The sequence below is a fragment of the Etheostoma cragini genome, chromosome 20 (genome assembly GCF_013103735.1).
Source record: "Etheostoma cragini isolate CJK2018 chromosome 20, CSU_Ecrag_1.0, whole genome shotgun sequence".
Classification (NCBI taxonomy): domain Eukaryota; kingdom Metazoa; phylum Chordata; class Actinopteri; order Perciformes; family Percidae; genus Etheostoma; species Etheostoma cragini.
The window spans coordinates 16,088,557-16,103,624 of record NC_048426.1 but is presented as its reverse complement, the minus strand read 5'-3'; the positions used below and the strand labels follow the sequence as shown (position 1 = coordinate 16,103,624).

At 41.9% G+C, this 15,068-nt stretch overlaps 1 protein-coding gene across 1 annotated transcript in view; it reads left to right on the top strand.

Moving 5' to 3' along the window:
• The window catches only part of crim1 (cysteine rich transmembrane BMP regulator 1 (chordin-like)), a 53,373-nt gene that overhangs the window by 12,652 nt on the left and 25,653 nt on the right, over positions 1–15,068 (top strand). Inside the window, exons 3-5 of the mRNA XM_034857523.1 lie at positions 9,188–9,806; positions 13,770–13,931; positions 14,219–14,392. Coding sequence (XP_034713414.1) covers positions 9,509–9,806; positions 13,770–13,931; positions 14,219–14,392 — 634 coding nt within the window. The 5' untranslated portion in view covers positions 9,188–9,508. The remainder of the gene's footprint in view (positions 1–9,187; positions 9,807–13,769; positions 13,932–14,218; positions 14,393–15,068) is intronic.

The following is a 15,068-nucleotide window of genomic DNA, read 5'->3' as shown; positions in this document are numbered from 1 at the left end:
ACCAGTGACAAGTAGTCAGAGGGCATGTGGGAGTTGGCTCCAGAAAGTCTGCCTACCTACTTTTCCTCTCTCACTCTCACCCACCCACACACACACACACACACACACACACACACACACACACACACACACACACACCCACACCACACCACACCACACCACAACACAACATAACACAAACATTCACACAAAAACACATATGTTAAATATTGATTTTCTGAATAATGAGGTACATCACAGCTGATCTCATGAACACCTCTGAGCCTTCATACCAGCAGACAACCATCGTTCTACCTGTGGGATCACTGCAGCATAGTCACTAACAATGAAAGTTATAACACTTTCTTTGTAAAATGATTATGTATTCTTTGATTTGAGGGGATCAATAATCCCCTCACTGTGCTGCAAAATGAAATTGTTATTTACTTCTTTGCAGTGACCTTAAAGAAACCCTAAATATTGGATAGTTGTATAATTCTGCCCTCTATTGATTAAATCATGCAATTGCAAAAATAACAGTATTATTTTTTGTGCTGATTTTTAACATGTTTGACTTTGTCAGATCTTTTCATTTATCACCCATAACAAAAATCAATACAGCAAACGCTTGTCACATAAAGAAAAAACACAAATCTACATGATCCACAACAGGTTGCATAATGTTGGGGAAATTCACAAAGTGCAGGACACCTGCATTCACCTTCAAGTTTGAAATGTTGTCCATAAATGAAATTCAAGTATTCTTTATTTCTGCTAAAAATGTCTAACAAATCATGAAAGAATGTGCTTTTACTAAGCACAGTTTTGCTTAAAAAAGAAAACAATAAGGTCAAGCCCAGATCAGTATATCACAGAGCTGTCATAATAAAGTGTTGCCAATTAACCTAATATGCATTACGTGCATACACTATTGGCAAAACTCCACACAGAAAAAGGTCCAGAACCTTCTTGCTGTGAGACAACAACAGGGGCGTAGCACAAAATGTTGGGCCCAGTAGAAAGGTAGTCTCTATGGGCCCTTCCCCGCATCCACACCTATCTTTCTTTTGGGGCCCTCTTCACATTGTGGCCTCTTATTTTAATTCCTAAATATTTGTTTGTTCGATTGGGGTGTGTTTTTTGGGTCAACTACTGTGGTTTTATTAGAATTTATTTTCAAAGCCCAGGTGTGGCAGAATGTTCATAAGATATCCTTCCAGCCAATAACATAAAATACCAAAAATAAAACTTATCATAATGCTTTGTTGAGGTCCTTCAGGTCTAAATCACCAGCATACAAAAACATGTTGGATTTAATATCACATAAAGATAGACCTGACACTGTAGAACACTGTACTTTTTGTGTAAGGTAATTTATAAAGAGGTTAAAGAGTGTAGGAAAAGGTCAGTTCTGTTTGATCGTCTTTGACTTGCTTCAGTAGTGTCGTTGACCTCAGCCAGAGAATTCAATGGTCGTAGCTGCTGTTGAGCTGCACACTGAATCAGATCAGCCGCAGCTGACGGATCAGCGTCTAGACAAAGAGCAGACTCCTTCCTAGTATTGTTTGTTGGTGGTTAGTGGTGAGAGAAAAACAGGATGAGTGTGTGTGATTAAGCCAGTAACAACCTGAGCCAGGGAGGAATAAAGGCTTCCTGCCTTTAGATATTTCCTCTCACACATTATTTGACTGGCAGGCAGGCAGAATTATTATCAAGTTTATGTTATTTGTGAGAAAATGAGCCTGAACACTGCAGGAAGAAGTTAATTTTGAGTTCTGAGGCCCTGCCTGCATTTTACCACATGGTGGCAGAACTACATAAAGAAAAAAAGGTAATTTCAACAACAGTTTTCTGGGTTTACAGTCTCACTATTCAACAAAGGTACCTGGCTGGGCTCAAACTATGCAGTGAAAAGACTAGTTTGACATTTAAAAAAATGTATTATTATTCACTGTCTTGACAAGAGTAATATGAGAAGATTACTGCATGTTTTTATGGTAAATATAAAGCTTACACGCTCTCAGAAGAATAATTCACTTATCTATTTCGTGAGACAGGTGCGCAGGTTGCAAAGAAACTCCTGCATACTGTCTATCTACAATGTGCAAATGTGTCCATTTTTTTTTGCAAGATAGAACATGTGTGGGACTTTGCAAAATATCAAGCACATGCCAGCAGCCAGTTAGCTTAGCTTAGCATAAATACTGTACACAAGGGGAAACAGCTAGCCTGCCTCTGTCCAAAAGAAAATGAGCACCCCCCCTCTCTCTCTAAAATCCACAACTTGTGGTTTTTACACTTTGTTTTTGTACTGATTAAACAAATTAGATATAATGTGTTAATTAGTGAGCCTTAGAGGTGCTGGTAGGCAGATTTTGACACCTTTGCACACAGCAAGTCTAACTGCTTACCCGTTTCCAGTCTTTGCACTAAGCTAAGCTAACTGGCTGCTGATTCCTGATCCGGACAAATAACAGTGCCATGTTTCTTTTCATCTAACTCTACTCAAGAAAGCTAATTTTTGTAGTTCCCATAATGTAGCATACACTTTTTTTTTAAACCCAAAGCTACCAGGGCAGCCCAACTTTATAATTTTTAAGAAAAAGTGTGCAAGAAAACGGCCTTTCCACACTTACCTTTGCTATGAAGTGACAGTTTGCAATTTGTCACTTCATAGCAATCTTTGACATGTGTTTTATATGTCAAGTAAACATAAAGTTTATAAAGTACATAAAGTATTTGTACATAGCTTACCCTCTTCTCCTCATTTCACCTTTATCAACTTTCTTTTGGCCCATGTGACTGCACGCACGCACATGCCGCCTATGGTAATGATGTTGACGCGTTGCTTCACCTTCATTAAGGTCAGAGAACTTGCACATTTCTTACATTCTTGCTCCTGCCGTCGCGCCTTCCCCCCACAAAGACAGTAGTAAATCTGTGTCCCAGACATAACATTAAGCACTGATCATTTTCCCTTTGCAAAGGTGGTTGTTTCACCACAGTGTTTGAGTTAGTGGCACTGTAATTATGTTAGAATTCACAGCTGAAACACAGGTTGTGACATTCCTCGGCCAGCTGGATATCTGCCTGTAAATCTTGCACCTTTACCTGAGGATCCTCCCCTCAAAGACCAGAAAGTACTAGAACCATCCATATAAAGCCACAGGTAAATGGTCATACCTGCAGAGTGAAAGCAGAACTTTTTATGATTTAATTAAGAGGATGGACTGCAAGGAGATAGAGTTAATTACATTTTCATTATTCATGAGAAGCCTCATTAGCTTGATTTATTTTCCCTTAATGAACATGAAAGTGATTTAAACTAATGAGTTGAAATTTAATGAGTGAAAGTGTAATCAGATTACTTACTTTGGTTTTCATCATCCAGCAACTCTAAAAGGTTTAGATGGTTAGAAGATGTTAGTGACATGGTAACACAAGTGGACCTACTCACAGGGGTCAAATAAATTGCTTCTCATCATGTATAAAATAAGTGTAAAGTTTAATAATTAGGTCTTTATATGAAAGAAATGGGTTAACTGACTGCATGTGTCATGTGAAAAGATTTGCTTGTAGTTACAGACTCAAGGGGAATAATCACCCAACTCTGCCGTTCCCCTCAGCTCTACCTTTAATGTCAGTGTTGTTTCTAGACCTAGCATCTGATAAACTCACCGTATGCTACCCACTGTTGGTGACGAATTGGTCAACACAGTGGAACATATAGCAGCTTAAGTGGAATTTTTTCCTTTGGACGTTGGCAGAGACAAAGAAGAAAAAGAGAGTTCAAAGGAGAGTAATTTAAGGCCAGAAAGACGACTCTAGATTAATGTTAATGCTTCGTCAGTGCTGGGCGTGTGAATAAGCAACTGTTTGCTCACACTTTTGCTAACAACAGCAACTTTATATGGTGATATGTCAATGTTTACAAATTGTTACATTGCCCCCAAACGGACAAAATATCAGTTAATTTGATTAATTTTATTCCGGAAATCATTTAAATTGTGTTACAATGATGCCCTACAATACAATGCTTTAAAATACAAAACCATGTCTGTTCATGTCAACCACATAATCTACATTAAATTACCAAGTAGTTTCCAGGGAAAACTGCACTTTCGGGCCATTTGAACTGGTATATACAAGAACCATTACACATATAAGCACAAGACAGCTTCAGCTCATCTAGGTGACAAGTATTTCTAGCTACACCCACTTAAAGTAGTTTATAGCAGGTAGAAAATATGGGTTACAGCTGCCACTTTCCTCATTTAAGGTAACCATAGACCTTTCAAGGCGCACTTGTTCTTTAGTCTAAATGATCTTGAGTCTGAAAGGAAAGATTACACTGGGCAGGTGTTGTGGGAATGGGACACAAGGGTTCTTTAAGGTTCCAATCCACTGAGGAATTTATCATCTTCACATAGATTTTCAGATTAAAACTTCTGAGGGATCCTCTTAACGTTCCAGCAGAGCATGACATGGGTGAGCAAGTATGCCACTTATAATTGTCAAACAAGCTGGTGGCCGTTCGCTCTGTAAGGTCACAGAATCTCACGGTAGAAAGAGATGGAGGGAGAGTGAGAGGCCCAGCGTTGGATATAATCTGCAACCAGATGATTCAATCGGTCATGATGACTCTTGATGCCAATTAAACCCAGAAAACTTGTCATTGCAGTGTTTTTAGATAGTGTTACTCTAGTTGGTAACAGAACATGTTGTAAGTCAACACTGTGTTTGATGTAGAGTTTAGGGTTAGTCTATTAGCACTAAAAGGCTGGCTTAGACTTTAATACTTTATTCATGGCTGACACGTCCTCCAAAGACCTTACAAAACAAGACTAAGTGATCTACAGACACATGAGCAGCTCTCTGAAGCTGTTCTTACATGTTGATGTTTAGCAGGTATAACGTTTACCATGTTTACTATCTCAGTTTAGTGTGTTAGCAGCACCAGGTATTTGTTCACAAACCAAAGTATTGTACACATTAAAATGCTGACCTGACAATAGTAAATAAATAAAATGTTTTTGTTACGCTTCATCCTGAGGGGAACGTGAATGTCTGCGGCAAATTTCATGGCAATTTTCAGTCTGTCAGTAAGCGTCATCCTCTAGGTATCATGAATATCTGCAGAGAGTTTCATCGCAATCCATCAAATAGGTGTTGACAGGAGTTGATCAAACCCAAGTTTTTGGGACAGCTAAAGGGCTAATCCTTCAACAATTGACCAATTAAATCTGCTTTGCCCCCTTTTATGAAAACAACATGTCAATATTTCGGATGCATCACTCACTAGATGACCAGGCTTCTGCTCAGATTTACCACGTCACCCCATTACTTCACAGAAAACCACCAATTGACTACAAAGACAAAGTGAAGTACCTCACCCTCAAGGCTGGTTGAACTCACTGAACCCTTTACCGTTTGAGCAGAACTGCTTGGAGCCAGAACAAGAAGAGAAGGGAGGGGAGGTATTTTTTAAATCAGTGCTGCCGCTGCTGGGGGTTCTGCTATGACAGGGAGAAGATGACAGCAGGAGACCCGATGGTGTCAAAACACAGTGTTATGGTCCCCGCACGGAAAACCGCAACTGGACAAGACCTCACAAAGAGAAAGACAAAACACAGACTGAGGAAACAGAGAGGCAAAACAGAAAAAGACTAGAACAGAGGAAAAAAAAGAGGAGAATAGCATGGATAAATAAAGGATGTTCAATGTTGTTGTAAACTGGACATTGGAATCAGCTCTGATCTCCTGCAAGATGAGTTACTCTTTCTGTTGGACTCTCCTGAATGTTTCCAAACTCTTCTACAGAGGTCCAGACAAATGAAGAGTGCCAAGTGAGAAACAAAAGCACTTGTGAGTCCCTCTTGGCCTTCCAGTAATGGAAAAGAAAAGTAATCATCTCTGTCGATCATTACCTCAAAACGCTGTATAGCCGTCTATTTCAAAAGAAAATCATTGTGTTGTTTTCTTTCTTTCTGGCTTGTTTTCTGAAAAGTTTTGATAATTTTTTTGGCGGTTTGTATAAAAAACAAATGAAACTTTGAAACTCCTTCAACTGTCAGTATGCATTGCCATTATACCCCCCAGCCCCACCCCCATCTTTTGGACTGGATCTGCTAAGTACGGTTCACTCCAGCACTATGCGCTCACAGATAAGCAAAGCAAGGGCGATAACCAGCACTGTACACTGATCATCAGGGAAATATGCCGGAGCACATCCTGGTGACTTGTAATCAGGTGTGCCGCACGCTGTCCTCTCAACATGCACTCAACACTCCAAATCACACTCTACATTCGGCCCCGTGCCACCCTCAGCTGTGGATTGCAGCTGCCAGTTAACTAATGTCCAAACCATCATTCACACCCATCTACATCCCAGAAACACCTCCTCACCACCAGCCTGACGCCTCCACTGCAGGCGGATTTAAATCAGCTGCCTGGGGAGTGGATAGACAAGAGCAACAGGGGTGGATGACAGAGAGAGGTTATCCAATCTCTGGAACACATCCCACACCATGACCCCTCCATTTTTCTGGGCCCAGTTTGGTTATGCCTACCTGAAGACAGTTCCACAAACCTGAATTACAATCATGAAACCAGCATCTTCAGTGGAGGAGAAAACTAGTACCCCTACTGCCATGTTTTTCCAGAGATCTGTGACTCTGGACATCATTAGCACACATACATTACTGTTATTCAGGCCTTGCAAAATACCCTTCAATGCCCCTCCATTCAAAGAGTCACAGGCACATGGCAAAGCACATTGTGCTCTGGTTTTAGTGAACATGGCACTCAAGTCAACTTATAAATTAAGAACAAAGCATGAATGATTGATAATGTCACTGTGGTGTTTGGCGCCAGACTAAACTATAGGAAAGTTTTCCAAATGCAAAATATATGCAACGTTTGACACAAGGCATATGCTCTTAGTAAGTCCAATAATGTTGTATTCTAGTTTGGTCCCAGTCTTGTATTGCTGTTTGCTGCCCACTGCCCCTCTGAGAGAAAATGCCTCTTTTATGATCCTCTAGCGTGTTTATACATGTAATTACTAGTATAGATAGAAAAGAGGTGCACAGAGTGTTGTGGTGACCATGCACCACAGCACTGAAAGCCCATCGCTTGGGCAAATAGGTCAGTGACACTGGGGCAAAATCTCTGCAAGTGATGGAAACCGAGGCTTTCTAAGGTCCTGGTCGGATCTGTCGTCAACCAGCAGTGACAAACACTTGACAAGAGCTTTAAGGAGGGGCTGAAGTGATGGAGGGATGGAGGGTGGAGGGAGAGCCGGAGGACAAGGGCTGAGTTGTGTTGCAAGTGTTGATTATGCGAGCTGCGTGGTTGTTTCCTGGATATTGTGTTTGTGTTGGAGCGGGTGGCTCCAGGCAGATGTTGCAAATGAAGGAGGTGCTGTTGTATGTTGACATTGTGGGGAAAATCCTCCTAGATGACATCTGATTGGGTTTTGAAGAATACACTTTTCCGCAATATTGGACCATCCTTACACATTTCATGTAGGATATCTCTTATTGTATAATTTCTTTCCATTTATTGTAATAGTTGCTCCGAGCTGGCAACCAGCTTCATGTAAAGCAGACTTAAGTTTTGCCATTACACATGACTGAATTTGAAGACTACATGATCTGTCACTCTGGGAAAGAAAAAAAATCTGTCTGCTTTGCTCTTGCTCACTTGTGCAGCAGAAATGCATTGTACTGCTTTCCCTAGGTCTTCAGTGGCTGTGGCACTGACACAATTGGCCTCCAGCTGTGCCCACTGCCCACACACACCATCCATCTGCCAATGGAAGCATGCAAACACTGCTTCAACAAACACCAGATGACCTTTTGCCTTCCCAAAGCCACCTGCATACACAATCGGACACCTACAAAAACAAGTAAGCACACACTCATTCACACACACACAAAGGGCAAAGCTGTGGAATGATATATGGCCTTGATATTGTTTGATTATGGGGCTTTGACAGACTTTATGGCTGTATTGTAGAACAGAGATAAAGAACAATTATAGGGTTGGTGACAAGAGCCCCGCCGTAGATGCACTAGATACGATGTTAATGAAGGAGGAAGTATATAGACTGTACGTTATGTTGTGATTACATTGCCATGGATTCATGTACTTTAAGTAAATTATAGTCATTGGTGGTATGTAACTAAGCATATTGTACTTTAACCACTGGGGATTAATAAAAAGTACAAATGATTTAAATCATTAAATTTACTCAAGCACTGTAGCCGCTTAAGTATAAGTCTGCAGTAATTGAACTTTACTTTAGCATTTCCATTTTAGTACTTTACACTTCTACTCCACTATATCTCAGAGGTCAATAATGTAAGCTACTTTTTACTCCACTACATGTATGTATATGACAGCTTTAGTTATAAATTACCAAAGGATTTATATTAATAATACAAAATGTGACTAATACATTATGATAGCTTAATTACTATAGATTAAGCTACCAAGAAATATATAAATAACTAGAATTAGCTCCACCAATGATGCATTCATGTGATGAACACATGAATGCATCAATGTTTACAATCCAGTGAGATACTTTACATATAATTCTTTCTGCGCAGTGGGTACTTTTACTTTTTGTACTTACTTTGTACTGATGCTAGTATTGTCTTTTAAATACATACAAATGTATGTATTGCAGGACTTTTACTTGTAGGGTATTTCTACACTGTTGTATTGCTACATTTAGATCTGAGTACCTCTTCCACCACTGAATGAAGTCTAACCACCTTTATTGGTGTGTAACTATTAAGTTAGTGTGACCTAAAGCAATTACTGAAAATTAGGCGTTTTTTTATGCTTCATTTATAAGGAAAACAAGTATTTTAACTACTAAATATGTTTTTAAACTAGCACACTTTGTCATAATAAAGAAGACACAAATTTGCAGTGATTTACAGAATAGGACGCAGAAAAGCAACTTGGGATTCAAAGTGGCATCGTTGCGCAACACAGAGACGGGTTGCCGAGCTGGGAAACATCATCAGTTCAAATCCTCCCTCCTTTCGCTTCGTGTGACTGGTCTGTGCCTGTGTCAGTCAGAGGGAGGGGTGCACCGCTAATTTCTATATGCCTGTGTGTCAATTGAAGAGCCAGATTGTGTTCTCGTGCGGCGCTGTCAGTAGCAGCAGCAAACATCACTGGACGTCCACAGCCTTGGTCTGGGATTTCTACACGTAACTGGAGACGCTCGAGACGTGCGTCTACCTGCTCACACTGAACCTTTGGATATTGCTGCTACTTAAAACGCATCCGCACGCTTCACTCTCGTGGTCTTTTGCTTTTGAAGTGAACTGCGGTGTGTCTGAACTGCACGCCCAAGGAAAGACTCTTCCCCAAAGTTTAAAGAAGACTTTACAACTTTGGAGTTACGTGTACTAAGTGAACATTGCGGTGAGTTCACTTGGTTTATCATCTGACAGAGGCGGACATATTCCTGTGGGAAAACTTCAAAGGCTTTAAAAAAAAAAAAAACATGTTCAGCAAGTGCTCCGTTGTGTTATTGAATGTTCTTTCTTTGGTGCGGGTGCTCTCGGCTGTTGAGTGCACGCCGTGTAATCTCCGGACTTGTCCTGTCAAAGCCCCGCAAAGCTGCGAAGGTGGCCGGACCTTGGCAAGGGATCCGTGCGGATGCTGTGACCACTGTGCCCGGCTGGAGTGGGAGCCATGCGGCGGACAGGACTGGGCGCACGGGTACTGCGCCCTGGGACTGACCTGCGCCTCTGTTAACAAAACAGGAGCAGCCACAATCCCTGAAACTGGAGTATGTAAAGGTGGGTAGTGTAATTATTATGTAATCAGATAACTTGGGGCAGTATTGAGAGAAAACAATGGGATGCTGTTGAGTTCTGTAACAGTGCAATAAAAGAGCTGTAGGTGTCAATTCATCTGGTTGGCAACCGTCCACTTTCTTTAAGTGGCTTGAGGGCATTGCTGTTCAAATGTCATTAAGTCCTGACTGCCGTGACTGTGTCAGTGTTTACCTTGTCTCTGGCTGCCTGGAGCAGCTCCCCAGGTCTGAGGGTCTCTTGACTGCCAGAAGAGGAGTCATGTTCAACTGTTCTTTCTCCTCCTCAAAGCTTCATTCACTCTCATCTCAGAGGCATGACAAGTAGTTTGGCAGCAGTGATTTGGCACAAGGTAATACTTCAGCCTAGTAGACGCTGTTTTCTTTTCTTTAAAACTCAGAGAGTGTTTTCAGAGGAAGGGAATTGAAATAAGCCAAACATGATTGTTTGAATCAGTGTGAGGGCAAAATTGTGGATTACCCATGGTGCGGCCAACAATGATGATTGTGTTTTTAAACTCTGTATGCTCTAATACTAAGCTGCCCCTTTCATGTCTGTATTGTTAACCACCATGGGTTTCAGTGTGTGTTGTTTGACAGCACAATTGCAGAAGTCCCCTGCAGATTTTCATTCACAATCATATGATTCCACTCTGCTGTCCTGTTCTTTTCCTGCCAAGCAGAGCTGGGCTGATATATTGTGGATTTGCTAATTTTAAGCACAACTGGGGCAACTTTCTGAACTTCAAACAAATGTGTAGTGTGTCAGGTTCCTCACTGTGAACAAAGTAAGTAGCAATGGCCTTCCTCTGAGGAAAATAACTGCTGTGAGGCCCTCCCCCAGCCCCTCCACCTGCACTGTGTCCAGTCTTTTTTTCGGGATGATTGAAATGGACTGACAGGACTGTAGGAGAGAGTAAGCAGCTCTCAGTGGGAGTCTGGATTCGCTGACCCTGCCCTCCCATCATCCCTCTGTGGGGTGGTCAAAGTTAGGGTTTTCAAGGGGCCTCGAGCCCCAGGCCATCCCAGGAGACTCTGCTGCTGATTGTGCCTCACGTACAGGTTAAGCTGGCGCCTGGAGGACATCTCTTCTGTAAATTAACAGCTTTGGAGTGAGTGGGGGACCTAAAGGCTCTTCTAATTGAGTCCTGCCTCTTCTGGTCCTGTGGCTCCAGGGGCCTCGGAGCACGTTGCTAACCCTTAAATCAGACCCACATACTCACAATCTCAAAGGGGTCTAGGTGGGGGTAAATCAACACTTCCCGGTGTGTTTTCAGGGGCCACAGTAGGCAGGGTGCTGGAGGCTGATCCCAGATGTCCCTCCTCAAGCTGCAAGAGTCTTAAAGTGATTAGACTTGCAATCAGGAGCAGGGGGTACATGTTTCCGCTTTCTGATCCCCTGCTTTTCAGTCCACAGTTTTGTTTTCTGGGTGGTCAAACACTGTTTATGTGGATACTTAACAACCTGTGACAGGTGACATGTTGCATATGATATGATGATATGATAGAATTATACCATGGTAATGTGTCATCCCTCTATTTTCAATGTTATTGTTGACGGGATTAACACACTTGTAGCAATAGCTATCAGTTATAAGTGTATCAGCCTCCTGTGTTCAAGGGTAAATGGCAAAAGTCATTAAACTTGTGTTTTCCAGACTTGGAGATGTTAAGATACTGGTATCTTAAAAAAGAATTGGAAATCAACTTTTAACCCTGTTTCTTAACTTGGGAAGTGTTTAAATCAATGCATTGTCGTTAAATCTCACTACTTTTAAAGGTATAATAACCAAAAATACTTCCACGTAAACCCCTACAATGATCATAGCTACTTGGGATATTAAAATAAGTTATTCTCATAAAGGAATTTGGCATATAAAGACTGAAGCTTACAAAAATATCTGAAAAGTGAATCCAATGTTTCCGCTTCAGGTTGCAGGTTGAGTGTCAAGCGTATGATGAGTACTCAGGCACCTGCTCGGGGAAATAGTCATCCGGGCCTTTCTCCTTAGTTGCTCAGTGGAAATTGTTCAGGTCTTTGCAGCTAAATGATTTGTTGGGATGTTCTTATTGTATTCTTGTGTCTCTCCTCCCACACAAGTTTCTCAAAGCTCCAGAGGCACTTAACATACTACGTAACAGAATGTCTTTCTTACAGTGGCGCTATGTCCACTGCACTCCTTTTGCATGCCTTCTACTTTTCCCTTCCTCTGGTATTATCTAATGTTTCAAAGACTTCCTTTTTAGCTCGCTATCAGCCAGAGGGCCTCTAGAGGTCAGCTTTCCCATCCTGGCCCTGGATGCCAAGACAAGCAGTCTCAGTGGCTGAGAGAGGAATCCCCCTGGGATTAAGCCATAGACCTTGGCGAGAGTCATGCCAGGCCAGATAATAGATAGCAAGACTAGACCAGGGCCAGGTTAAAGGGGGCTAGACTGAGGCAGTACAGCGTAAAAAAAAACCTGGGCTAACATGGGTCAAGCAATTGGTTAACAAGACAGTAATGTCTTTGGTATACAGCCATTCATTCATTGTTTTGACTTCTACCTCCTTTTCTACATGCCAGATTTAACACCCCACATAGACAAGCATCCCTGCCACCACCACCTCAAATGAAAATACTTTCCCAGGCACAGGAAAGCCTCGGGAAGGAAGTAATGTGGGGCTGAGGATCATTTTAAGGTAAAAGGAAATCACAGGGAAAGTTTTGTTGCAGTTAATTCAAAAGGCTGCTTGTTCTTTGCCGTTCTCGCTGGCCGTCTGCGAGAGCTATTAACAGCGCAGGCTGGCTCAGGTTAAAGGTAAAGGTAGTATTACTTTCAACTGTTGCATTGGCCGGTGTGTACTATAGTACTTGTGAGCATCGTCAATCACTTGTGAGAATCGTCCACACAAACAAACATTAACTTGGGAAAAGTGTTTGTTATGCTTTCTTCTGCAGTCACATTGATTCACTTCAACAGCAAGATTTATCACAGTAAGAGCGGCTTCCCATAGTGAGATATCTGTTTTAAATTAATATGGATCAACATGTGTGTTTTATTAGGATTTACAGCAAAAAACAAAGCCATGGAATTCCATTTCTTTCCAGTCACGTTGAGTCATCTTATTATTGTTTCTTAGACTCCTAACTGAGAATGACAAAGAGTTACAATTTTGAGATGTTTTATTACATGTAGGATTGCTACAGTACTGCGGTTAATATACTATGATGTGCTCATGTTCTGATAAATGGTTACACGGTTTCACCTTTTCCTCTTGTGAATTGTGGTTTGTAGCTGTTTTGAGAGTAAAGCCAGAGTATTATGATGAGCTCCAATCACGCTTCCACACTGTTGATTGAGGCTTGGGAGCTAAATTCTTGGAAGGAGGTTACTCAAGGTTACAGTTTGTCTCATCCTGTTTACTCTGCTGCCACTCTTAGTGTGATTGTAAAACTGTGAAGGAGGGTAATTTGGGGATGTAAATATGTGTTAATTTATGCGTGCATGTGAAAGTAACACTATGGGGGATGTGTGTGTTGGGACACATCACTCCCTCGTGCATTCCTTCCTATGGTAAAGTTGTGTCCAAGTTGGGCTAAGTCTCGAGCCGCCATACCCAGGCACAGAAACAATATGTGGCCATGGTGCAAGAAGAGGTGTTCCAACAGCCAGCACAGATGACAACCCTGCTGTGGAACAAAAGCAAACAAATGGGGGCTGAATGGTTGAAGTAGCGTGGCGCAACGAGGCGGGATGGCAGCCTAGAAATACACTGGTCCCTTCAGTAACGGTGGTGCCAGGGCAATTTGTTGCCCTTTAGCACTTTTAGGGAAACAAATATCCGTTTCTGGCACATTTCAGCTTGTGATTACGCTTGCTTGCCCAATGCTTTATTTTCAGTTAAAATGGACAAACCAGTCATTCTTTCCCTATTCTAATGTCCTCCCTAATGTTCATCTTATCACAGTGCTCCCTGGTCATCCAGAGGCAGGCCTGGAGGACGAACGCTGTCCCCTGATGACAGGATGCGATAGAGCTGGAGGTCAGTGTGTGTGCGATGCCCGTCACTCTTGCTTGGGCTCTTTCACCTACCCAGATCAAGAAACCTGCATGAAAGCCGGTAAGTCAGGTGAGCACTCTCCTCCCATCATAAGCACGTATGTTGAAACACAGACGCATGTACACACACACACACACTTACACAGAATTTGAGTCAGTGGGAATAATGCTGTCCATTCAGAGGAGATAATCCATAGCAGATGTGGTTCTGAGGTGACTAATGCTACTTACATATCATAGTGATGACACACATGCTAAGACTTCGTGTAGTGGTTCCCCACTCACCCTTGAGTGGTACCATTGTCTCTGACTCATTGATGACTGTGGTTTCTGTGTGTTTCCACGACTGGATTTCAGATGTTCGCAGGCACGAGCACCTGAAAAGACACCAAGAGAAGTATGTGGGACCATCCAACCGGGCCTGCATGTTCTCTGGGTGTAACCTGACCGCCAAGGGTTGTGTGTGCGAGTCTCAGAGCTGCCACCACCACTTTGCCTACATCAACCGCAGCCAGTGCCAGGAAGCCGCAGGTAACCTGCAAATGACCTGCAACTGGAACTGATGAACCACAAGGCAGTCAACCAGTAGCTTTGCCCAGCTCAAGTTATTTAATGTTAAGATGTGAGGGTTTATACCTGAATCCGGAATAGATTACATAACTACAAAGTCATTTAAACATTACAGAATTGTATCATTCATGGTCCATGCTTAGTATAACCATTGATATAACGTTTGCTTAAGCTTTGGCAGCTTAGGGGTTTGCCCCTCTCTTGTACCAGCACCTCTGAATGGAACACAGAATCCCTTGTGTCCCTGCTCATTTTTGGAGAAAGGAAGCATATTGCTGCCAACCACTGAAATGATCACCTTTCATTTTAAGCAAAAGGATCTTTTAAAGATCAAGGTAATCTATCTGAATATTTGCTCTGGGAAAGCAAGCAGATAGCATTATGCATGACACTTCCCATAATACCAAGAAGAGAAGTAAAGAAGGAAGATGAGTTAAAGAAATAGAGCAAGGCTAATGTCATGAAAAGAAAACAAAAAGGGATGATGAAGAGAGTGAAAGAAAGAAGGTTTGAAAGTCCAACTGACAAGTCTCCATTACGATAGAGGGAGTTTGCCGATTCTGATGATGGAGATTGACGAGACCTTCAGTCACAGGACACAGTTCTTACAGTGTAATTGTATAGAGTGTAAGATAAA